This window comes from Anomaloglossus baeobatrachus, chromosome 10 (genome assembly GCF_048569485.1).
Source record: "Anomaloglossus baeobatrachus isolate aAnoBae1 chromosome 10, aAnoBae1.hap1, whole genome shotgun sequence".
NCBI lineage: Eukaryota > Metazoa > Chordata > Amphibia > Anura > Aromobatidae > Anomaloglossus > Anomaloglossus baeobatrachus.
Window position 1 is genome coordinate 189,281,069 of NC_134362.1, and position 23,870 is coordinate 189,304,938.

The 23,870-nt window shown below is 46.1% G+C and overlaps 2 protein-coding genes across 2 annotated transcripts in view; one reads left to right on the forward strand and one right to left on the reverse strand.

Annotated features, from left to right (window-relative positions):
* PSMD7 (proteasome 26S subunit, non-ATPase 7) overlaps window positions 1–23,870 on the reverse strand; it is a 627,368-nt gene that overhangs the window by 527,178 nt on the left and 76,320 nt on the right. The gene's annotated exons all lie outside the window — the stretch shown is intronic.
* The window catches only part of NFAT5 (nuclear factor of activated T cells 5), an 86,720-nt gene that overhangs the window by 51,645 nt on the left and 11,205 nt on the right, over window positions 1–23,870 (forward strand). The window contains exons 3-5 of the mRNA XM_075326469.1: window positions 3,318–3,849; window positions 13,573–13,759; window positions 23,406–23,596. Coding sequence (XP_075182584.1) covers window positions 3,318–3,849; window positions 13,573–13,759; window positions 23,406–23,596 — 910 coding nt within the window. The remainder of the gene's footprint in view (window positions 1–3,317; window positions 3,850–13,572; window positions 13,760–23,405; window positions 23,597–23,870) is intronic.

Sequence of the window (23,870 nt, forward strand, 5' to 3'; positions counted from 1 at the left end):
AAAATGGAACTGATAAAAAAAAATAAAAAAAAAAATCTTTAATTTCCCCAAAATGTGAATTTTAAGACAAGCCGCCATATTTGTTATTTATCCCCATATCACAATATTTCTAGCTATGGGAAAAAAAGTCAAGAATATTCACCCCCAAAATATATCTAAAGGAAATGACTCAACCCTTGGGGGTATTTTTTCTTATTTGTACGATTTTGGTTGTGTCCATCACGCCAATGTATTTCACATTTTAGTTTGTGACCTATTATACTTATTTAATATTTGAGTTATTGATATTCTTAATACAGTTGAAACCAGAAGTTTCCATCCACTTTCTAAAAAGACACATCTGCAGGTTTTTCCTTCCTCTCTTTATAGACACATCTGCAGGTTTTTCCTTCCTCTCTTTATAGACACATCTGCAGGTTTTTCCCTCCGCTCCGTTAGACCTGAAACACACTGCCTCTTTGTTTAGCATCATGGGAAAGTCAACAGAAATCAGTCAAGATCTCAGGAAGAGAATTGAGGACTTGCACAAGTCTGGTTCATCCTTGGGGGCAATTTCCAGATACCTGAAGGTGCCTCATGCAGTTGTACAAACTATTATAAGCAAACACAAACAAGACCAGAATGTCCAGCCATCCTACCGCTCAGGAAGAGGTGGGTTCTGTGTACCAGAGATGAAAGTGCTTTGGTCAGACATGTGCATATCAACCCAAGAACAGAACCAAAAGACCTTGTGAAGATGCTGGTGGAAGCTGGTAAGATTGTGTTATTATCCAGTGTGACATGAGTACTGTATCAACATGGGCTGAAAGGCCAAACTGCCAGGAAGAAGCCATTACTCCAAAATAAACCTAAAAAAGCCAGATTAATGTTTGCAAATGCACACAGGAACAAAGACCTTAATTTCTGGAGACATGTCCTGTGGTCGAACCAAACTAAAATTTAACTGTTTGGCCATAATGACAATTGTTACGTTTGGAGGAAAAAGGGAGAAGCTTTGAAGCCTAAGAACACCATCCCAACTGTGAAACACGGGGGCGGCAGCATCATGTTGTGGGGTTGTTTTGCTGCAGGAGCAACTGGTGCATTTCACAAAATAGATTGCACCATGAGGAAAGAGGAGTATGTGGCAATACTGAAGCAACATCCCAAGATATTAACCTAGAACTTAAAGCTTGGGTGGAAATGGGTCTTCCAGACGGACAGTGACCCGAAGCATACCACCAAACTGGTTACAAAGTGGCTTAAGGATAACAAAGTCAATGTTTTGGAGCGGCCATCACAAAGCCCTGATCTCAATGTTTTGGAGTGGCCATCATAAGACCCCGATTTCAATCCTATTGAAAATTTATGGGTAGGCAGAAAAGGCCGGGCGAGTAAGGTGACCTGCAAACATCGCTCAGTTACATCAGTTCTGTCAGGGGGAATGGGTCCAAATTCCTACCAACTATTGTGAGAAGCTTGTGGAAGGAGATTCAAGATGTTTGCCCCAAGTCATAAAATGTAAGGGCAATGGTACCAAATACTAATGACATAGAGGGAAACTTCACTGTGCAGAAAGGAAGAAAAATGCCTTAATCTCATTATTCTGGCATTTGGCAAATATAAATCATTTGGAAAGGTTTATTCTGATTTCATGTCAGATAGTGAAAAAACCTGCAGATGTGTCTTCATAGAGAGCGGAGGGAAAAGCCTGCAGATGTGTCTTTATAGAGATCGGAGAGTTAAACCTGCAGATGTGTCTATATAGAGAACGGAGGGAAAACCTGCAGATGTGTCTATATAGAGAACGGAGAGAAAACCTGCAGATGTGTCTATATAGAGATCGGAGGGGAAAACCTGCAGATGTGTCTATATAGAGATCGGAGGGGAAAACCTGCAGATCTGTCTATATAGAGATCGGAGGGGAAAACCTGCAGATGTGTCTATATAGAGATCGGAGAGAAAAACCTGCAGATGTGTCTATATAGAGATCGGCGGGAAAAACCTGCAGATGTGTCTATATAGAGATCGGAGGGGGAAACCTGCAGATGTGTCTATATAGAAATCGGAGGGGAAAACCTGCAGATGTGTCTATATAGAAATCGGAGGGGAAAACCTGCAGATGTGTCTATATAGAGATCGGAGGGGAAAACCTGCAGATGTGTCTATATAGAGAACGGAGGGAAAAACCTGCAGATGTGTGTATATAGAGAACGGAGGGAAAAGCCTGCAGATGTGTCTATATAGAGAACGGAGGGAAAAACCTGCAGATATGTCTATATAGAGATCGGAGGGGAAAACCTGCAGATGTGTCTATATAGAGAACGAAGGGAAAAACCTGCCGATGTGTCTATATAGAGATCGGAGGGGAAAACCTACAGATGTGTGATGTCGATGGAAACTTCTGGTTTCAGCTCTATGTATAATATAGGTGTGAACGTTGACAAATAGAATTAACCCTTTGGTAAATGGAAAATGTATATTAAAATATTACATTGAAATATACATATTTAATATTAAGAAAAAAAAGCCTTGACGATTTCATAACAATTAATTTTGGCTTATATCAAACCAGTTCTTCGAGAAAGTGTTGCAAGATCAACGCCCGGTCTATTAATTAACCCCTTCTTTTACATAATATTTAGGGTCTAACTCTGTATCAGTTCCATTTTGCGTAGTACTTGCGTTTGTCTATTACTTTTTTTTTTATTATTTTATTTTATTTTTATTTTATTTATTTTTTTTATCTTTTCTTATTTTTAATAGTTGATGAACTGGAATAATTTAGCAGCTGTTTTCTCATTTATTTTCTCATATTTTTATTCCAGGATTTGCCTCTGAAGCAGGGAGTGTCTGCATTAAAAATGACCTGTAGTTCTCTGCTTCATAGGTTAGAAACTTATTTTAATATTTTGTGGCTACAGTCAGTCCCATTTAAAAAAAAAAATAAAAAAAATACATGTAATAATTGGCAATACATGTTTACCACAAAACATTTTTATATGGGGGTTCAAATAATTATTCTTAGTTTTTTTGCAATTGGCTATGGATTTTTAAATTCTATCAAAAAAAGTAATATATAACTTTTTTTTTTTTTTTAGCCTTTTTTTGTCTTAAACATTATTGGCATTTTTTTAGTAATATTTTAGCCATTTTTGCATTTTTAATTTTTTTATTTTTTTTTACCAAATTTCAATTTTTTTCTGGGAATTTAAAATAATTGGATATATATTTTTTGAAGGAAAAATAAAATAAAAAAAAAATCACTTAAATCCATTGGGACTGCTGGCCAGTGCCGGTGAAAATGTGTGTATTTACTGTTGGATTATACACTGCAGATGCCTCATCTTCCTCCTCTTCCACCATGGGCGGTGCTCGCAGTTCCTTTACCACCACTTCCAGCCCTTCTAATTACTCTACCTCACTCACCGATACCAAAGCTATGCAATCCTCTACCATGGGGGTAAGTAAGCCAGGGGTAAGTGAACAGCCGTTAGCCAGTAATGCGGGCCGGCAGCAGCCGGTGCCATTGAGATGGACAGTCCTAAACATTTCTCCGCCCCCGGAAGACCTACTGGATAGTAGTCAGATGTCCTGCCAAGATGAAGGGGGTGGCCTGGATTCTGAGCAGAGCTGCAACATGTGGACCGAGGACTCCGCATCCAATTTCAGCAACATGAGTTCCCATTCCTACAACGATAATACGGAAGTCCCACGTAAGTCACGCAAGCGAAACACCAAGCAGAGGCCCGGGGCCAAGAGACGCGATTCCAACATGGACGTTTTTGATGCAGACAGCGCCAAAGCTCCGCATTATGTTCTCTCCCAGCTCAACTCGGACGGCAAAGGGAACGGCCAGGCTGGAAATGGGTTGGTATTTGAGTTTAATTCGCATTTTCCCTCTTCTCCTATCCAAAAAACTTTACTTTTACTGTTCATGTGTAAATCAGGACTAGGGTAGATCAGTTTTTATAGTATGTATTGGTAATAACACAACATATGTCCAATCCAGGGCTGTAGAGTAGTTAGAACATTGTAGTGCGCAATCATGGGCACTTTATGTATGCACCTTATACATCAGTGAAATAGCCATTGAGTCCAACTTGAGGTTGTAGAATAGTTAGGACATTGTAGTGCGCAATCTTGGGCACTTTATGAATGCACCTTATAGACTGGTGAAACAGCCATTGAGTCCAATTCGGGGTTGTAGAATAATTAGAACATTGTAGTGCACAATCATGGGCACTTTATGTATGCACTTTTTATACACCGAGGAAACAGCCATTGAGTCCAACCCGGGGTTGTAGAATAGTTAGAACATTGTAGTGCAGAATCATTTAGAACATTGTAGTGCGCAGTCAAGGGCACTTTATGTATGCACCTTATAGACTGGTGAAACAGCCATTGAGTCCAACCCGAGGATGTAGAATAATTAGAACATTGTAGTGCACAATCATGGGCACTTTATGTATGCACCTTATACACCGGTGAAACAGCAATTGAGTCCAACCCGAGGATGTAGAATAATTAGAACATTGTAGTGCGCAGTCAAGGGCACTTTATGTATGCACCTTATACACCGGTGAAACAGCCATTGAGTCCAACCCGAGGATGTAGAATAATTAGAACATTGTAGTGCACAATCATGGGCACTTTATGTATGCACCTTATACACTGGTGAAACAGCCATTGAGTCCAACCCGGGGTTGTAGAATAGTTAGAACATTGTAGTGCACAATAATTTAGAACACTGTAGTGCGCAATCAAGGGCACTTTATGTATGCACCTTATAGACTGGTGAAACAGCCATTGTGTCCAACCCGGGTTTGTAGAATGGTTAGAACATTGTAGTGTGCAATCTTGGGCACTTTATGTATGCACCTTATAGACTGGTGAAACAGCCATTGAGTCCAATTTGGGGTTGTAGAATAATTAGAACATTGTAGTGCACAATCATGGGCATTATACAACGGTGAAAAAGCCATTGAGTCCAACCCTGGGTTGTAGAATGGTTAGAACATTGTAGTGTGCAATCATGGGCACTTTATGTATGCACCTTATACACCGGTGAAACAGCCATTGAGTCCAACCCGGGGCTGTAGAGTAGTTAGAACATTGTAGTGCGCAATCATGGACACTCTACGTATGCAACTTATATACCGGTGAACCAGCCATTGACCATATGTGGTCACCATTATTTTTAAAATTAGGATCTAAAAAATAATTCTAAGCCTTAATACCTCTGCAAATCCATTAGCGCATCCATCTTTTTGGTCATTGACCTCTATGAAGAGCAGCTACCTCTTTCTAATCTATGGACTTGATGCTTTGCTATGGAAGAGGGCACCATCGGGGTGTGGCACTTTCTTCTAAGTGTGATAAAGCTGCTGTCTGTAAAGGTCAATGGTTTTGTTTTTATAGAAAGGTACATTATATAGCCAGTGGCAAAGCTAAAGGGGGTGCATAGGTAGCGAACACCAGGCAAGAGGACACTATAAAGCCATCAATATCATAAATACCACATGGTATGGGACCCCCGAGCTTTAGGGTTAGGTCTCTTTCCATAGCCATTGGTTGAATGTCTCCGCTGTGAAAAATGTGTCAACGTAGATATATTAATTTAGTAAAGTGAATATTCATATACTAAAGTGGCTGCATTAAGGAGCAGCTCATTATTTATATAATTTCATATATTTAAAAAAATAGATGTTAAATGTATAATCGCTGGGTGTCCAGCTGCTGAGACCCCCACTGATCCCAAGAACAGTCCCGCCGTCATTATTGTAGACCGCGTATAGAGCATATTGCGTATAATAATTAATGCTCATTACTGCCCCAGGGACTTCAGGTCCCTTTTTCTTGTGATCACTGGGGGTCCTAGTGTTTGTGATCATTCATTTATCACTTATGATACATTATTTAAGTGTCAGCCCCTTTAATAGTCTGTGATTTGGCACAACTGACCATTTTATATGATCTGTAATCATGTATCCTGTTGAGCAGTGCCAACCCTAACCCTAGCATCTACACGGCTACATCTTTAGATTAAAGGGAACATGTCATGACACATGAAAATTGTTTTTTGGGCTGCTTTTGTTTGCACATATTGACATTTATTATTATTTCATCCTAATGTAAGTCAACCATAAATAAATTACCCTTGAAGTCAGTGTACAGCTTGTAAATGTGGTGTCCTCTAAATTACTCAATACACAGCCATTGATGTCTAAACCACTGGCAACAAACGTGAGTACACCCCTAAGTGAAAATAACCAAATTGGGCCCAAAGTGTGAATATTTTGTGTGGCCACCATTCTTTTCCAGTCCGGCCTTAACTCTATTGGGCATAGAGGTCACTAGTTATTCACAGGAGTCAGTGTGTCCTCTTCCTCCTCCATGACGACATCACAGACCTTGCGCTCCTCCACCTTCCGTTTGAGAAGACCCCAGAGATGCTCCATAGGGTTTAGGTCTGGACACACTTGGCCGGTCCAGCACATTTACCCTCAGTTTCTTTACCAAGGCAGTGGTCGTCCTGGAGGTGTTTGGGTTTGTATTATGTTGGTATATGAAGGGAGGGGATCATGTTCTGCTTCAGTAGGTCACAGGACATGTTGACATTCATGGTTCCCTCAATGAACTGTAGCCCCCCCACAGATGGCAGCAATCATACAGCTCCAAACCATGACTCTCCTACCACCATGCCTGACTGTAGGCAGGACACACTTATCCTTGCCCTTCTCCCCTGGTTGCTGCCACACACTTGACACCATCTGAATCAAATACGTTTATCTTGGTCTCATCAGACTACAGGACCTGGTTCTAGTAATCTATGACCTTAGTCTGCTTGTTTTCAGCAAACTGTTTGCAGCTTTCTTGTGTATCCTCTTTAGAAAAGGCTTCCTTCTGGGATGACAGCCATGCAGAGCAAGGTGATGTAGTGTCCAGGGTATGGTGTGAGCACTGACAGGTGAACCCCCCCCCCCCCACCCCTGTAACCTCTGGAGTGTGTGGCGTATGGTCTGAGCACTGACAGACAGACCCACCCCACCCCTGTAGTGTGTGGCGTATATGGTCTGAGCACTAACAGGCGGAGTTCCGACCCCTGTAACCGCTACAGCAATGCTGGCAGCGCTCATATGTCTATTCTGAAAAGATGTCCTGTGGATATGATGCTGAGCACGTGCACTCAGCTTCTGTGGTCGGCCATGGCGAGGCTTGTTCTGAGTGGATCCTGTCTTGTTATACCTCTGTATGGTCTTGGCCACCGCGCTGCAGCTCAGTCTCAGGGTGTTGACAATCTTCTTATAGCCTCGGCCATCTTTATATAGAGTAACAATTCATTTTTTCAGCTCTTCAGAGAGATCTTTGCCATAACGAGCCATGCTTATCTTCCAGTGACCAGTATGAGAGAGTGTGTGAGGGATAACACCAAATGTAACACTCCTGCCCCCCATCCACACCTGAGATCTTACAACACTAACGAGTCACATGACATAGAGGAGGAAAATGTCTAATTGGTCACAATTTAACCATTTTCACTTAGGGGTGTACTCACTTTTGTTGCCAGCAGTTTAGACAATAATGGCTGTGTTGAGTTATTTAGACATTTACACTGTTATACAAGCTGCGCACTGACACTGCACATTTGTATCACAGGGTCAGATCTTCAGTGTTGTCCCATGAAAAGATATAAAAAAATATTTACAAAACAATGTGAGGGGTGTACTCACTTTTGTGATATATTGCGTATAACGATGTGCAGTGTCCCCTTTTATCTCTTTGCGCTTGTAATGTCGGCTTGTGGCTGCAGCTCTTGGTAAACATTGCCACAAGTCTGTAGACTGCTCTTAATGATTCTCTGCAAACATCTAATGTGCCAGCGGTAATTTAAGTTAATAGCCTTTGCTATACTTTATGTATACTTGTAAAATCATATAAAAATACAGCACAAGGTTGGTTGTTGTTTTAGAGGGGGTTTTTTTAGGATGCATTTTTGAGACCCTTTTAAAGGGCCTATAATAGGCAAAACAAGTGTAAATTTGGCTCGATCCCCATTATTGGCCTTTGTATGTGGCAGCGATCAGCGCACATACAAGCAAAACGCTCATTTGCCCATTGATTAGATTGTTTATGCAGGGCTATAAACTTCTCCTTATGAAAATGTGATGGGCTGCCAAAAACATGCAGAGTAGTTGGAGTTAGAACAGTCGTATTAATCATCGTTCTGTCACCATACAGTTTTGTAAGAGTATTAATCAACTTATCTCCTCGATCGGCGCTCAATATAAACAACTTATTAGAGATTTCTAGGGTTGGGCTTACACACCCTCCTCCACCACTGCCATCTAATTAGCTAAGCATTTATGTAGTGTACAGACTACTATTGATTTGGGATTGCCTCTTGGTCTTCCAAGGTCAACTGATAGGTGATGATAAAACCTTAGGCAGGTAGAACCTGTGGGGGTAAAACCTTAGGTAGGTAGAACTTGTAGAGGTAAAACCTTAGGTAGGTAGAACCCGTGGTGGTAAAACCTTAGGTAGAACCTGTGGTGGTAAAACCTTAGGTAGGTAGAACCTGTGGTGGTAAAACGTTAGGTAGGTAGAACTTGTGGGGGTAAAACCTTAGGTAGGTAGAACCTGTGGTGGTAAAACCTTAGGTAGGTAGAACTTGTGGGGGTAAAGCCTTAGGTAGGTAGAACTTGTGGGGGTAAAACCTTAGGTAGGTAGAACCTGTGGTGGTAAAACCTTAGGTAGGTAGAACTTGTGGGGGGAAAACCTTAGATATGTAGAACTTGTGGGGGTAAAACCTTAGGTAGGTAGACTCTGTGAAGGTAAAACCTTAGGTAGGTAGAACCTGTTGTGGTAAAACCTTAGGTAGGTAGAACCTGTTGTGGTAAAACCTTAGGTAGGTAGAACCTGTGGTGGTAAAACCTTAGGTAGAACTTGTGGGGGGAAAACCTTAGATATGTAGAACTTGTGGGGGTAAAACCTTAGGTAGGTAGAACTTGTGGGGGTAAAACCTTAGGTAGGTAGAACCTGTGGTGGTAAAACCTTAGGTAGAACCTGTGGTGGTAAAACCTTAGGTAGGTAGAACCTGTGGTAGTAAGACCTTAGGTAGGTAGACTCTGTGAAGGTAAAACCTTAGGTAGGTAGAACCTGTTGTGGTAAAACCTTAGGTAGGTAGAACCTGTGGTGGTAAAACCTTAGGTAGGTAGAACTTGTGGGGGGAAAACCTTAGGTAGGTAGAACCTGTGGTGGTAAAACCTTAGGTAGGTAGAACTTGTGGGGGGAAAACCTTAGGTAGGTAGAACCTGTGGTGGGAAAACCTTAGGTAGGTAGAACTTGTGGGGGGAAAACCTTTGGTAGGTAGAACCTATAGCGGTAAGACCTTAGGTAGGTAGACTCTGTGAAGGTAAAACCTTAGGTAGGTAGAACCTGTTGTGGTAAAACCTTAGGTAGGTAGAACCTGTGGTGGTAAAACCTTTGGTAGGTAGAACCTATAGCGGTAAGACCTTAGGTAGGTAGACTCTGAAGGTAAAACCTTAGGTAGGTAGAACCTGTTGTGGTAAAACCTTAGGTAGGTAGAACCTGTGGTGGTAAAACCTTAGGTAGGTAGAACTTGTGGTGGTAAAACCTTAGGTAGGTAGAACTTGTGGGGGGGAAAACCTTAGGTAGGTAGAACTTGTGTGGGTAAGACCTTAGGTAGGTAGACTCTGTGAAGGTAAAACCTTAGGTAGGTAGAACCTGTTGTGGTAAAACCTTAGGTAGGTAGAACCTGTGGTGGTAAAACCTTAGGTAGGTTGAACTTGTGGGGGGAAAACCTTAGGTAGGTAGAACTTGTGGGGGTAAAACCTTAGGTAGGTAGAACCTGTGGTGGTAAAACCTTCGTTAGGTAGAACTTGTGGGGGTAAAACCTTAGGTAGGTAGAACTTGTGGGGGTAAAACCTTAGGTAGGTAGAACCTGTGGTGGTAAAACGTTAGGTAGGTAGAACTTGTGGGGGTAAAACCTTAGGTAGGTAGAACCTGTGGTGGTAAAACCTTAGGTAGGTAGAACTTATGGGGGTAAAACCTTAGGTAGGTAGAACCTGTGGTGGTAAAACCTTAGGTAGGTAGAACTTGTCGGGGTAAAACCTTAGGTAGGTAGAACTTGTGGGGGGAAAACCTTAGGTAGGTAGAACCTGTGTGGGTAAAACCTTTGGTAGGTAGCAGGGCCGGACTGGGACTGAAATTCAGCCCTGGAACTCAAACCAAAGCAGCCCACATGCAAAAATCGGGCCGCTCACTGGACCCCGCCGCTATAGTGGCGGCCGGCGGGTGGCAGCAGCCACAAAATAATTTTCAACAGCAGGCAGTGCGGGCAGGGCCGGCTCCAGGTTTTTGTGGGCCCCGGGCGGAAGAGTCCCAGTGGGCCCCATCCACACGCAGACACACACACACATACGTACACATACATATACATATTTAAAGACAAACTCACAAAAATACATATAGAACTGACACATCTATACAGTCATATACACTGACATACATAGATACACTTCATACATGCATACAGACACACACAGCTCTGCTGCATACATACACACATAGCTCTGCTGCATACATACACACATAGCTCTGCTGCATACATACACACATAGCTCTGCTGCATACATACACACATGGCTCTGCTGCATACATACACACATGGCTCTGCTGCATACATACACACATAGCTCTGCTGCATACATACACGCATAGCTCTGCTACATACATGCACACATAGCTCTGCTACATACATAGCTCTGCTACATACATAGCTCTGCTACATACATACACACACAGCTCTGCTACATACATACACACACAGCTCTGCTGCATACATACACACATAGCTCTGCTGCATGCATACACACATAGCTCTGCTGCATACATACACACATAGCTCTGCTGCATACACACACATAGCTCTGCTACATACATACACACATAGCTCTGCTGCATACATACACACATAGCTCTGCTGCATACATACACACATAGCTCTGCTACATACATAGCTCTGCTACATACATAGCTCTGCTACATACATACACACATAGCTCTGCTACATACACACATAGCTCTGCTGCATACATACACACATAGCTCTGCTACATACATAGCTCTGCTACATACATACACACATAGCTCTGCTACATACATACACACATAGCTCTGCTACATACATACACGCATAGCTCTGCTACATACATGCACACATAGCTCTTACATACATAGCTCTGCTACATACATGCACACATAGCTCTGTTACATACATAGCTCTGCTACATACATACACACATAGCTCTGCTACATACATACATGAATCTGCTACATACGTATACATAGCTCTGCTACATACATACACACATAGCTCTGGTACATACAGACGCGCACGTGGCTCTGAGGGGCCCACACACGCGGCTCTGGGGGGCCCACACACAGCTCCAGGGGCCAGCACATACAACACCGGGGGGGGGGGGAGCACATACCGCTCAGGTCACGGTCGAGAGGGGGCCCACACAGCGCCGGAGAGAAGAGCTGTGCTGGGGGTCGCTGGCTGGCACTGCAACTCCTTCATCTGTGGGACTGAGCAGGCCGGTCGATAGCTCCGCCCACAGATGAAGTTCAAACCAGGAAGTCTGCGCGCCTTAAAGGGACGGCGCTGCAGATTCCTGGCGAGGACTGCGGACCCCCGGAACTCGGCCCGGGGGCAGCAGAACTAAGGCGAGGGGGCCCCGGCCAAGGGGCACCAGAACTGACGAGGCCGAGTGGGCCCCCCCGGCTCTCCAGGGCCCCGGCATTTGCCCAGGTATGCCGCGTGCACTGCTGACGCCGGCCCTGAGTGCGGGAGAGGCGGGAGGCGGGCCCCCCCCCTCCACCGGCCAGCCCACCGGGAGAAATCCCGCCCCTCCCGCCTGTCAGTCCGGGCCTGGTAGGTAGAACCTATAGCGGTAAGACCTTAGGTAGGTAGACTCTGTGAAGGTAAAACCTTAGGTAGGTAGAACCTGTTGTGGTAAAACCTTAGGTAGGTAGAACCTGTGGTGGTAAAACCTTAGGTAGGTAGAACTTGTGGGGGTAAAACCTTAGGTAGGTAGAACCTGTGGTGGCAAAACCTTCGGTAGGTAGAACTTGTGGGGGTAAAACCTTAGGTAGGTAGAACTTGTGGGGGTAAAACCTTAGGTAGGTAGAACCTGTGGTGGTAAAACCTTAGGTAGGTAGAACCTGTGGGAGTGAAACCTTAGGTAGGTAGAACCTGTGGGGGTAAAACCTTAGGTAGTAGAACCTGTGTGGGTGAAACCTTAGGTGGGTAGAACCTGTGGGTGAAAAACCTAGGTGGGTACCTGTGGAGGTAAAAAATACAGGTAGGTAGAACTTGGGAGGGTAGAATCTTAAGCAGGTAACACCTGTGGGGGTAGAACCTTGAGTAGAACCTGTAGGGATAGAACCTTAGGAAGCTTTTAAATGTTAAGCTAGAACATTGGGTAGCACCTGTGGGAGGTAGAATCGTGGGTGGGTAGGTAGGTAGAATCTGTAGGAGTGGAATCTTAGGTAGTTAGACCTTGTGGGGGTAGAATCCGTAGAGTAGAACCTTAAATAAAACTTGTGGAGCTACACACTTGAGTAGAGCCTTAGGTAGGTAGAACCTGTGGGGTTGAACCTTAAGTAAATCTTGTGGAGGTAGAACTTTGGGTAGAATCTGTGGGGGTAGGACCTTAGATATATTTTACTTCTGAGAGTAGAACCTTGGGTAGATAGAACCAGTTGGCTAGAATCTTAAGTAAAACTTGTGGAGCTAGACCCTGGGGTAGAAGCTTTGGTGGTAGAATATTAGGTACGTTTTACCTCTGGGGGTAGAATCTGCTATAAGAGGAGTCTTAGACCAAACATTGGTTTTATAGTGAGGGATTGCGGCTGAAAGATCCCTAATGTGTTGTTTAATGTGTGTCAGAAAAAGTTTGCCATGAAGGGTCATAAGAAGCATTCGGACCTTCTGCAATAGACTATGTCAGAGGTTGGTCCCAGAGCAACAACTTTGGATCCTTATGATAATGATGTAGGAGCTCCCTACTTTTAGGGGTCTGATAAAACACATACCTTGCCAGCTAAGCCAAGACGCGTAATGAGCATGGGGTGGAGAGGGGGACAACTAGATCATAAGCCTCGGGTGTTGTATGAAGGGGGCGACTAGAAGTTACTTTTTGCCTTGGCTTGTGTTGTTTGATACAGGTTTAGTATAGCAAACTAGCACACCTCACAGAATCATGTTTTATGGAATCCAAAAGTACATGTCCTATAACACCAATCACTGTGAGCAGGCCACTGGGATCCCCAAGAGTCCAGAAAATAGGTTGGATTTAGTTTAGGTTGTCCATTGTATTGGAATGAATGGGAGGTGCTGACAAATAGTCTAATAGGAAAGTCCCTTTGCCATAACAACGAATCCAGGTCTATATTATAGTTGCTTCCATTCCTCTTTTCTCCTCACACGTCATAGTGCTGAATAGTAAATCTATGTACTGGTTGAAAACCTGATGCAAAAGATTTATTTCACCATGTCCACCCCAGAGCCACCGAGTCTCCGAAAGGTGGGAAGAAGAGTCCATTACTGTGTGAGCAGTTTCCACTGAAGAGTGAAGGGAAAGAACTGAAGATCGCGGTACAGCCGGAGACTCAGCACCGCGCCAGGTACCTGACAGAGGGCAGCCGCGGCTCCGTGAAAGACCGGACGCAGCAGGGATTTCCTACAGTGAAGGTAGGTGGCGTCGTATGGACGCGTTACCATGTACCAGATCTTACTGTGGTGTGGTGCATGTATGGAGTGTTAGAAGTCCTGTTTCCCAGAAAGAAACACATATATATATATATATATATATATATATATATATATATATATATATATATATATATATATATATATATATAATATATATATATACATATACACACACACACACACACACACACAGTTAGGTCCAGAAATATTTGGACAGTGACACAATTTTGGCGAGTTGGGCTCTGCATGCCACCACATTGGATTTGAAATGAAACCTCTACAACAGAATTCAAGTGCAGATTGTAACGTTTAATTTGAAGGTTTGAACAAAAATATCTGATAGAAATGGTAGGAATTGTCACATTTCTTTACAAACACTCCACATTTTAGGAGGTCAAAAGTAATTGGACAAATAAACCAAACCCAAACAACATATTTTTATTTTCAATATTTTGTTGCGAATCCTTTGGAGGCAATCACTGCTTTAAGTCTGGAACCCATGGACATCACCAAACGCTGGGTTTCCTCCTTCTTAATGCTTTGCCAGGCCTTTACAGCCGCAGCCTTCAGGTCATGCTTGTTTGTGGGTCTTTCCGTCTTAAGTCTGGATTTGAGCAAGTGAAATGCATGCTCAATTGGGTTAAGATCTGGTGATTGACTTGGCCATTGCAGAATGTTCCACTTTTTAGCACTCATGAACTCCTGGGTAGCTTTGGCTGTATGCTTGGGGTCATTGTCCATCTGTACTATGAAGCGCCGTCCGATCAACTTTGCGGCATTTGGCTGAATCTGGGCTGAAAGTATATCCTGGTACACTTCAGAATTCATCCGGCTACTCTTGTCTGCTGTTATGTCATCAATAAACACAAGTGACCCAGTGCCATTGAAAGCCATGCATGCCCATGCCATCACGTTGCCTCCACCATGTTTTACAGAGGATGTGGTGTGCCTTGGATCATGTGCCGTTCCCTTTCTTCTCCACACTTTTTTCTTCCCATCATTCTGGTACAGGTTGATCTTTGTCTCATCTGTCCATAGAATACTTTTCCAGAACTGAGCTGGCTTCATGAGGTGTTTTTCAGCAAATTTAACTCTGGCCTGTCTATTTCTTTGTCGCTCTATTGGGAGACCCAGACAATTGGGTGTATAGGCTATGCCTCCGGAGGCCGCACAAAGTATTACACTTAAAAGTGTTAAGCCCCTCCCCTTCTGCCTATACACCCCCCGTGCTCCCACGGGCTCCTCAGTTTTTTTGCTTTGTGCGAAGGAGGCAGTCATGCACGCACAGCTCCACAGATTGGTCAGCAGTAGCTGCTGACTATGTCGGTTGGAAGAAAAGTGGGCCCATATAGGGCCCCCAGCATGCTCCCTTCTCACCCCACTCTTGTCGGCGGTGTTGTTAAGGTTGAGGTATCCATTGCGGGTACGGAGGCTGGAGCCCACATGCTGTTTTCCTTCCCCATCCCCCTCAGGGCTCTGGGTGAAGTGGGATCCTATCGGTCTCCAGGCACTGAGACCGTGCTTCATCCACAACTCCTGTGGAGCCTGCTGGATAGGAGCCGGGTACCGTTCAGGGACATGGCCCTGCTACTTGAAGGTACTCTGTATCCCTGTGGGGACCGCGCACGGCAACACCTCAGCTTTGCTGGGTGTGCTAGTGCACCGGGGACCGCGGCGCTGACCGGGTTAAACTGTGCCATTACACACTCAGCGTCGCTGAGTGTGTTTATATGTAGGGGCTACCGCGATAACCACCGCTGCCATGGGAAACTGCGGCGCGGCTGGGACTTGTAGTTCGCCGGGGACTTCGGCGCCGGCCGCGCTTTTACGGCGGCCACGCTTATACTCGAGTCCCCAGCTTTCTTGCAGCCTAGTTTCCTTTTCTCCCGCCCCCAGCCCTGACAGGCAGGGGAAGGGCGGGACGCTGCACAGAACGAGCAGCACTGAGGGCTGGAGTATGCTTTGCATACTCCACCCCCCTCACTGTGCACAGTGTGAGCACCAGTTCCCGCACTTTCTCGGCCACGCCCACGGCTCCCTCCTCTCGTCAGGACGCCGCAGCCATTCCTGTCAGCTCCTCCGACGCTGCAGAGAGGGACAAACCCTGGGAGACCCAGACACGGTGTCTGGTGGCCTCACAACCACTTTAGGCGGGTGGTAAGCAGCACCTGTGGTGCTAGCCCCATGGTGCTGTAGTGTATTGATACATTATTTATTTATAGTATATACTTTACACTGTATGAGCACAGTTCATTCTGGCTATATACCCTATTGTGTTGCTCAGGGAAAACAATAGCATGGCGCCCACAAAAGGCAGGGGTGCCAAAACACAGGCTTATTATGCTGCCTGCGCCGCTTGTACGACCCAGCTGCCGGCGGGTTCCATTGACCCTCATTGTGTGCAATGTTCGGCCCCTGTGGCACTTTCTCAGCCAGAGCCTCTGCTAAGAGGAGCCCAGGGGGAGCCACCTGTTGACACTGTCCAGGTGACGGGGACGGAGTTTGCAAAACTCTCTGAGACTATGGCTAAGATACTAGAAGCCTTGCAGTCCAGGCCGGTATCTCAGCAAAGGGACTCTGTTGAATCATTGTTCCCTGGCCCCCCTCAGTTGGACCAACAATGTCCTCCAGGGGTATCTCATACATCCCAGGCTGAGGGTTCTGACTTAGACCCCAGCCCCAGACCGACTAAGTGGGCTCGCTTAGAATTTCCCTCGACATCATATTGTTCAGGGTCTCAGCGGGGGGAATCTCTGGTTGATGAAGCGGAGACAGTTGATCAGGATTCTGATCCTGAGGGCGCTCTCAATCTTAATACTCCAGACGGGGACGCCATAGTGAACGATCTTATTGCGTCCATCAATCAAATGCTGGATATTTCTCCCTCAGCTCCTCCGGCGGAGGAGTCAGCTTCTCAGCAGGAGAAATTCCGTTTCAGGTTCCCCAAGCGTACACCGAGTATGTTTCTAGACCACTCTGATTTCAGAGAGGCAGTCCAGAATCACCATGCTTGTCCAGATAAGCGTTTTTCTAAGCGCCTTAAGGATACACGTTATCCTTTTCCCCCTGACGTGGTTAAAGGTTGGACTCAGTGTCCCAAAGTGGATCCTCCAATCTCCAGACTGGCAGCTAGATCCATACTTGCAGTGGAAGATGGGGCCTCGCTCAAAGATGCCACTGACAGGCAGATGGAGCTCTGGTTGAAATCCATCTATGAAGCTATCGGAGCTTCTTTTGCCCCAGCATTCGCAGCCGTATGGGCGCTACAAGCTATCTCAGCAGGTCAAGCGCAAATTGAAGCAGCCACATGCACGGCCGCGCCACAGGTGGCATCCATTACCACTCAGACCTCGGCATTTGCATCTTACGCTATTAATGCTGTCCTGGACTCTGCGAGCCGTACGGCGGTTGCAGCCGCCAATTCGGTGGTACTCCGCAGGGCCTTGTGGCTACGGGAATGGAAGGCAGATTCTGCTTCCAAAAAGCGCTTAACCAGTTTGCCAATTTCTGGCGACAGGCTGTTTGGCGAGCGTTTGGATGAAATCATCAAACAATCCAAGGGAAAGGATACATCCTTACCCCAGCCCAAACAGAACATACCCCAACAGAGGAGAGGGCAGTCGAGGTTTCGGTCCTTTCGGGGCGCGGGCAGGTCCCAATTCTCCTCGTCCAAAAGGCCTCAGAAAGAACAAAGGAACTCTGATGCATGGCGGTCTAAGTCACGTCCTAAAAAGACCACCGGAGGCGCCGCTAACAAAGCGGCTTCCTCATGACTTTCGACCTCCTCTATCCGCATCCTCGGTCGGTGGCAGGCTCTCCCGCTTTTGCGACACCTGGCTGCCACAAATAAAAGACCGCTGGGTGAGAGACATTCTGTCTCACGGTTACAAGATAGAGTTCACCTCTCGTCCCCCGACTCGATTCTTCAGGTCATCCCCGCCTCCCGAGCGAGCCGAGGCTCTTCTGCAGGCGCTGCGCACTCTGAAGGCAGAAGGAGTGGTGATCCCTGTTCCTCTTCAGCAACAGAGCCACGGTTTTTACTCCAACTTGTTTGTGGTCCCAAAGAAGGACGGGTCTTTCCGTCCTGTCCTGGACCTGAAACTGCTCAACAAACACGTAAAAACCAGGCGGTTCCGGATGGAATCCCTCCGCTCCGTCATCGCCTCAATGTCCCAAGGAGATTTCCTTGCATCGATCGATATCAAAGATGCTTATCTCCACGTACCGATTGCTCCAGAGCACCAGCGCTTCTTGCGCTTCGCCATAGGAAACGAACACCTGCAATTCGTGGCACTGCCGTTCGGCCTGGCAACAGCCCCACGGGTTTTTACCAAGGTTATGGCTACTGTAGTAGCGCTCCTACACTCGCAGGGTCACTCGGTGATCCCGTACTTGGACGATCTGCTGATCAAGGCACCCTCTCAAGAGGCATGCCAACGCAGCCTCGACGCTACCCTGGAGACTCTCCAGGGTTTCGGGTGGATCATCAATTTTCCAAAGTCAAATCTGACACCGGCCCAATCGCTGACATATCTTGGCATGGAGTTTCATACCCTCTCAGCGATAGTGAAGCTTCCGCTGATCAAGCAGCAGTCACTACAGAAAGGGGTACAATCTCTCCTTCAAGGCCAGTCACACCCCTTGAGGCGCCTCATGCACTTCCTGGGGAAGATGGTGGCAGCAATGGAGGCAGTCCCTTTCGCGCAGTTTCACCTGCGTCCCCTTCAATGGGACATCCTACGCAAATGGGACAGGAAGCCGACGTCCCTCGACAGGACCGTCTCCCTCTCTCAGGCGACCAAAGCTTCCCTTCGGTGGTGGCTTCTTCCCACTTCATTATCGAAGGGGAAATCCTTCCTACCCCCATCCTGGGAAGTAGTCACGACGGACGCGAGTCTGTCAGGGTGGGGAGCGGTTTTTCTCCACCACAGGGCTCAGGGTACGTGGACCCAGCAAGAGTCCTCGCTTCAGATCAATGTTCTGGAAATACGGGCAGTGTATCTTGCCCTGAAAGCGTTCCAGCAGTGGCTGGAAGGCAAGCAGATCCGAATTCAGTCGGACAATTCCACAGCGGTGGCATACATCAACCACCAAGGCGGCACACGCAGCCGGCAAGCCTTCCAGGAAGTCCGGCGGATTTTGATGTGGGTGGAAGCCACAGCCTCCACCATATCCGCAGTTCACATCCCAGGCGTGGAAAACTGGGAAGCAGATTATCTCAGTCGCCAGGGCATGGACGCAGGGGAATGGTCCCTTCACCCGGACGTGTTTCAGGAGATCTGTTGCCGCTGGGGGGTGCCGGACGTCGGCCTCATGGCGTCCCGGCACAACAACAAGGTACCAATGTTCATGGCACGGTCTCAAGATCCCAGAGCTCTGGCGGCAGACGCCTTAGTTCAGGATTGGTCGCAGTTTCAGCTCCCTTATGTGTTTCCTCCGCTGGCACTGTTGCCCAGAGTGTTACGCAAGATCAGGGCCGACTGCCGCCGCGCCATCCTCATCGCTCCAGACTGGCCGAGGAGGTCGTGGTACCCGGATCTGTGGCATCTCACGGTCGGCCAACCGTGGGCACTACCAGACCGAACAGACTTGCTATCTCAAGGGCCGTTTTTCCATCTGAATTCTGCGGCCCTCAACCTGACTGTGTGGCCATTGAGTCCTGGATCCTAGCGTCTTCAGGGTTATCTCAAGACGTCATTGCCACTATGAGACAGGCTAGGAAACCAACGTCCGCCAAGATCTACCACAGGACGTGGAAAATTTTCCTGTCGTGGTGCTCTGCTCAGGGTTTTTCTCCCTGGCCTTTTGCCTTGCCCACTTTTCTGTCCTTCCTTCAATCTGGACTGGAAAAGGGTTTGTCGCTCGGCTCCCTTAAGGGACAAGTCTCAGCGCTCTCTGTGTTTTTCCAGAAGCGCCTAGCCAGACTTCCACAGGTACGCACGTTCCTGCAGGGGGTTTGTCACATCGTCCCTCCTTACAAGCGGCCGTTAGAACCCTGGGATCTGAACAGGGTGCTGACGGTTCTTCAGAAACCACCATTCGAGCCAATGAGGGATATTTCTCTCTCACGCCTTTCGCAGAAAGTGGTTTTTCTAGTAGCAGTCACTTCACTTCGGAGAGTGTCTGAGCTAGCAGCGCTGTCATGCAAAACCCCTTTCCTGGTGTTTCACCAGGACAAGGTGGTTCTGCGTCCGGTTCCGGAATTTCTCCCTAAGGTGGTATCCCCCTTTCATCTCAATCAGGATATCTCCTTACCCTCTTTTTGTCATCATCCAGTTCACCAATGTGAAAAGGATTTGCACTTGTTAGATCTGGTGAGAGCACTCAGACTCTACATTTCTCGTACGGCGCCCCTGTGCCGCTCGGATGCACTCTTTGTCCTTGTCGCTGGCCAGCGTAAAGGGTCACAGGCTTCCAAATCAACCCTGGCTCGGTGGATCAAGGAGCCAATTATCGAAGCTTACCGTTCGGCTGGGCTTCCGGTTCCCTCAGGGCTGAAGGCCCATTCTACCAGAGCCGTGGGCGCGTCCTGGGCTTTGAGGCACCAGGCTACGGCTCAGCAGGTGTGTCAGGCGGCTACCTGGTCGAGCCTGCACACTTTCACGAAGCACTATCAGGTGCATACCTATGCTTCGGCGGATGCCAGCCTAGGTAGACAAGTCCTTCAGGCGGCGGTTGCCCACCTGTAGGAAGAGGCCGTTTTACGGCTCTCTTACGAGGTATTATTTTACCCACCCAGGGACTGCTTTTGGACGTCCCAATTGTCTGGGTCTCCCAATAGAGCGACAAAGAAGAAGGGAATTTTGTTTACTTACCGTAAATTCCTTTTCTTCTAGCTCTAATTGGGAGACCCAGCACCCGCCCCTGTTTTTTTGTGTACACATGTTGTTCATGTTGAATGGTTTCAGTTCTCCAATATTCCTTCGGATTGAAGTTACTTTAAGCCAGTTTATAATTCTTTTTCCTCCTTCTTGCTTTTGCACCAAAACTGAGGAGCCCGTGGGAGCACGGGGGGTGTATAGGCAGAAGGGGAGGGGCTTAACACTTTTGAGTGTAATACTTTGTGCGGCCTCCGGAGGCATAGCCTATACACCCAATTGTCTGGGTCTCCCAATTAGAGCTAGAAGAAAAGGAATTTACGGTAAGTAAACAAAATTCCCTTCTTTTGGAATTGATGAATGGTTTGCATCTAGATGTGAACCCTTTGTATTTACTTTCATGGAGTCTTCTCTTTACTGTTGACTTAGAGACAGATACACCTACTTCACTGAGAGTGTTCTGGACTTCAGTTGATGTTGTGAACGGGTTCTTCTTCACCAAAGAAAGTATGCGGCGATCATCCACCACTGTTGTCATCCGTGGACGCCAAGGCCTTTTTGAGTTCCCAAGCTCACCAGTCAATTCCTTTTTTCTCAGAATGTATCCGACTGTTGATTTTGCTACTCCAAGCATGTCTGCTATCTCTCTGATGGATTTTTTCTTTTTTTTCAGCCTCAGGATGTTCTGCTTCACCTCAATTGAGAGTTCCTTAGACCGCATGTTGTCTGGTCACAGCAACAGCTTCCAAATGCAAAACCACACACCTGTAATCAACCCCAGACCTTTTAACTACTTCACTGATTACAGGTTAACTAGGGAGACACCTTCAGAGTTAATTGCAGCCCTTAGAGTCCCTTGTCCAATTACTTTTGGTCCCTTGAAAAAGAGGAGGCTATGCATTACAGAGCTATGATTCCTAAACCCTTTCTCCGATTTGGATGTGAAAACTCTCATATTGCAGCTGGGAGTGTGCACTTTCAGCCCATATTATATATATAATTGTATTTCTGAACATGTTTTTGTAAACAGCTAAAATAACAACTTGTGTCACTGTCCAAATATTTCTGGCCCCAACTGTATATATAATGTGTGTGTATATATATATATATATATATATATATATATATATATATATATATATATATATATATATATATATATATATATATATATATATATATATATATATAATATATAATATATAATAAATATATATATATATATATATATATATATATATATATATATATAATATATATATATATATATATATATATATATATATATATATTATATATGGCAGTGTGCTTGTTAACCAAGTTACTTGTTCAGCAAAGCAAGATTTCCCATATCGAATCATTGCAATGCAGACAATTCGTTCCACAACTTGTTAAATGTCCCATCCTGGTGCCCTATTGTGCCATTCCACACACGCACAAACACAGATTATGCTCACCTTCCCTTCCCTTCCCTCGCCGGTCTCCTGGAACTTGCAGTTTGCCCGTACAAGACGTGTATTGGGTAACCAAGGCGACCGATGCCGGACCTTCCGCACTCAGCGCGCTGACGTCAAAGGCAGGAGCCGCTTGCCTCTGATTGGCCAGCGCGCTGCCTTTGAGTAGCGCCTGACAGGGGAAGTTCCTCCCTTGTCGCGATGGTTTCCGGATACACATCCTGTGGAGGGAGGACCTTCCCCTGTCAGCCGCCACTCAAAGGCAGCATGCTGGCCAATCAGAGGCAAGCAGCTCCTGAAGGTCCGGCATCGGTCGCCTTGGTTACCCGATACATGCAAGTTCCAGGAAGCCGGCGAGGGAGCGGAAGGTAAGGTGAGCATAATACTGTGTGTGTGTTTGTGTGTGTTTGTGTGTGTTTGTGTGTGTTTGTGTGTGTTTGTGTGTGTTTGTGTGTGTGTTTGTGTGTGTGTGTTTGTGTGTGTGTGTTTGTGTGTGTGTTTGTGTGTGTGTTTGTGTGTGTTTGTGTGTGTTTGTGTGTGTGTGTTTGTGTGTGTGTTTGTGTGTGTTTGTGTGTGTGTTTGTGTGTGTGTTTGTGTGTGTGTGTGTGTGTGTGTGTTTGTGTTTATGTGTGTTTGTGTTTATGTGTGTGTGTTTATGTGTGTTTGTGTGTGTTTGTGTGTGTTTGTGTGGACTGCAAGAGCGGGTTAGAGCGCGGTGGATGTACGGAACCGGAAGTGTGTGCGGTGAGTATTTTGCTCGTACAGCAAGGCTTTCTCGAAAACAGAGTTAGAAATTTACAGCAAGCTTTGCTCGTTAGGCGAAATATTCGCTAACTGGGTTACTCGTTAAGCGAGGTTCCACTGTAGCTTTCATTGAGGCTGTTCGGAATATGTAATGACAGCTGCAGACAGTCATTGGCATCAGCGGTCGTGTGCGGTTTACTCAGGCTTTACGGGGAAAAGACCCTTAAAAGACTGATTAAAATAATCTTGGAAGTCTTGTTTCCTAGAAAAAAACTATTATAGATTTAATTAAGCTGTTTGAAATATGTAATGACCGCTGCAGACACTCATTGGCGTTAGCGGTCATGTGCCATTCATTCAGGCTTTATGGGGAAAACCCCCTAAAAATACTGATTAAAATAATGCATGGGCCAGTAACATTGTGTGGTGCAGTTTTGAGATGGTTATCTAACTGCACTGTGTGAACCCAGCTCAAGGCAATAGGGCGTGACGCTATCGCATGCATTAAGCACGATCTGTGCGTTCTACGATATGTAAGGGGTGCTTTTCCCGGCATCATGGGCACCTCGTGTTCCAAAACACTGATGAAATGTCATTCTTCTTTCCCAGCTGGAAGGTCACAACGAGCCCGTGGTGCTGCAAGTGTTTGTCGGCAACGATTCCGGCCGAGTGAAGCCGCACGGATTCTACCAGGCCTGCAGAGTGACTGGAAGGAACACCACTCCCTGCAAGGAAGTGGATATAGAGGGCACCACAGTCATTGAGGTCATGCTCGACCCGAGCAACGGGATGACTCTGGCGTAAGTAAATAATATACCAGCAGCCGCTACCCTCGGGAGCTGAAGCGCCGTACCCCTTGTGACCGGTTTATGTCGCAGTGCCTCTCTTATGATTGGGCCTTATCAGACGTCTTTATCTAAAATGCAGAAATTCCAGATTCTATTACTACTGGACCGTGCAAAGAATGCAGACTTTCCTGAAAATCTGCATATAGCGAAAAAAAGAAAACCCTACAGTGACCCTATAAATTTGTTGCCCTTGCAAATCCTGTGCTGGGCTATATAAATCATTCAT